Genomic DNA, 2,712 nt, shown 5'->3' on the forward strand with positions numbered 1-2,712 from the left:
CTGTCGACGTACATCATCGTGCGGCGGTCGGGAAGTGGTTAACCTACCTGCATGTCTTTGGAGTGTGGGAGGAAACCCACGCAGGCACAGGGAGAACATGCAAACTCTAGGCAAGTAGTGTTGTGGTTGGGATTTGAACCAGCAACCCTTCTTACTGCTAGGTGAGAGTGCTAACAACTACACCACTGTGCCGCCCAACTAACTTAACAAAATAATCCAAAACAAAATAATCCAAAACAAAATGAAACACATTTTTTCTGTTGTGCATATCTCTATCTAGGTGTACATTTATTCATGTGAAGCAAGAACCCTCGTAGTGGCCGCTCTTCAGACTTTTGGGCCCACCTCCCCAGGGATTGGCTGCAGCAGCATAAATATTCATGTTGCTCATTTGCGTTGCTTCACTCTCTGTGTTGTAGAACTTTCTAGAAGTCAGGGGAGAGCAATCAAACTTGTAACCTGTGAATTCCAGAACAGCCAAAAGAAATCAATAACTGTACCACTGATTACAGAGGAGCCAAACATAACTAAACTTGCCTAATATCCTAGCAACCTAAGTAGGAGGGTGCTACACTTAGTTGCCCAGGTTTGTATTTTTTTAGGGCAGGCTCTGCTGTTATATCCTATTTTATATTTAGGTAGCAAATAATTTATTTTGACCATTTGATTAATGCCAGGGGGACTGGAATTTTTTTCATTGTAGGAGGATAACTTTTCTATCAAAATATCAGACAAATCGTGGTTATGGTAGAGATGGAATATAGTTAGGGTTCAAGCACCCACCACTAGTATATCTCTGGCATTTTGAGACCGTGGAAGGTTTTGAAAGAAGGTTTTGAAACAGTATGAGATAATATGTAAACATGTCCAAAAAAAAAAAGAAAAACATCAGTTGGCTATTCAAAGTGACTTCAACGGGGTTATGTACATTTCTGTTGGCACATACATGAGCAGGTTGGATCACCTGACACTTTTATTTCTGTTCTATAGACAAAAAATGTGGCCTCCGTACTCCTCCTAACCAATAAGGATTTTTGGTGTAGGTGCTGAATGGTCCAGATTGTGCAAGGGATAACTGAAGTCATTGTGAAACCGTTCATCCAACAAAATCAAAGTTGGCCTGCACACAGGACAATGATTGGTAGAGAAAATCTAAAATAACCTTTCTTGGACAATAACTGGTAGAAGTGTGAGGACCCTTAAAGGATTAAGGTTTGCACGGAGCTTATTTGATGGTAGAATACATCCTCTTAATGCTTTTACTAAACACTTTATCTCTGATGCCATAAATAAGAGGGCTGAGAAGTCTTGGCAAATACATTAACATCAAAAAATTGAGCATTCCCACCAAAAAATTATATTCTCCACGATACATTTCTGAAAATGAAGATGTTAGAGAGAGCAGACATAGAAAGAGCTGAACTGCATGAAGGATCAAGGTTCTACCAGCCCTGGAGGCTGAAGACTTCCCAGAGCCAGTTTTTCGAGCTATCAACATAACCTTGATGTAGGTGAAGAGAATGACCATAGACACTAGAATAAAACTTCCTATTAAGGTGGAGAATTGTATGGTGTTTTGGACTGGCAGGACAAGTAATGATTGTTGTCTGCATAGTATATTATGGGAGAAATATTTAATCTCAACACTGGAAATGAGGACTATAAAATCAGCAACATTGGGAAGCCACCCAAAAAACCACATTGCTGCAATAGCAACATATGACGTCTGGGCTGTACATATCATGGTGTGTCTGAGAGGTAAACAAATAGCCACATATCGTTCCAGGGCCATGAAGGCCAAGTTGTATGGAGTGATTCGAAATGTAGCTGTGGCACAGGTCACCAGAATGTAACAGATGGGTAAAGGAATATATATTAGGAGTCCAACGCCCATACTTAGGAAGAGTGCAAGGCTGAGGCACACTGTATCGTTGATGAGCATATGGGCAAAAAGGATGTATCGTGCGTTCTCCCGGACGTGAGGAATGGTGAAGTAAACCACTAGAAGAACTAGAATGAAGTAAATGAAGAAACAGAAGCAGAAGGTGGTGATGATGATGAAACCAATCTGTACATTTTGATGCATTCGAAGGTATTGGCTGTTTATGTAGGTGATGTTATTGAAAGTACTGAATACGGTTAAGTTCATCATGAACGGCTTCTGAAAAAAGTGAAAAAAATGAATGACACAACCAGATAGCTAATCTCAATTCAACACTTTAGACTGACCCTAACACCTAATCCACATGAAACTAACCTTCAATACCTAACCTCCCACAAACATTTAAAGCTTGACATAATACTCCCTAACACTAAACATGACCTTAAAGTGGTTGTAAACCCTCCCCCACAACTTTGTCCCATGTAAATCAGCATAAAAAACCCTAATGAACACTGCTTGTAGATATCTCCTTACTTGCTTAGTATTGTTGCAATCCTTGTTGTTCTGTAGAATGAAGTCACTGAACATGCCCAGATCTCCCCTGATTTACGGCACACTCTCTATGTGCTTATCTATCTGTTATCAGGACATCCTACGGCACACCACTGAACTCTGCTAATCACTCAGAGCTTCCTCCTACACACCATGTGACCTCACATATAGTCTAAACTTGGCCATTACTGCAGTCTTATCAGCTGAAGCTGATAAGTCTGACAAATGCAAACATTAGACACCGGCACAAGTAAATACTATGAAATAAGTAAGCTATG

General features: G+C 40.3%; 1 protein-coding gene across 1 annotated transcript; it reads right to left on the reverse strand.

Annotated features, from left to right (window-relative positions):
• Positions 1-268: 268 nt before the first annotated feature.
• LOC143926912 (odorant receptor 131-2-like) lies at positions 269-2,152 on the reverse strand. The gene has a single exon (XM_077450948.1). It carries the CDS (start codon positions 2,150-2,152, stop codon positions 1,226-1,228), a length of 927 nt encoding a protein of 308 aa, XP_077307074.1. The 3' UTR covers positions 269-1,225.
• Positions 2,153-2,712: the final 560 nt, after the last annotated feature.

The sequence above is a fragment of the Lithobates pipiens genome, unplaced genomic scaffold (assembly GCF_037356315.1).
Source record: "Lithobates pipiens isolate NorthernLeopardFrog02 unplaced genomic scaffold, aLitPip1_a1.2 Scaffold_23, whole genome shotgun sequence".
Classification (NCBI taxonomy): domain Eukaryota; kingdom Metazoa; phylum Chordata; class Amphibia; order Anura; family Ranidae; genus Lithobates; species Lithobates pipiens.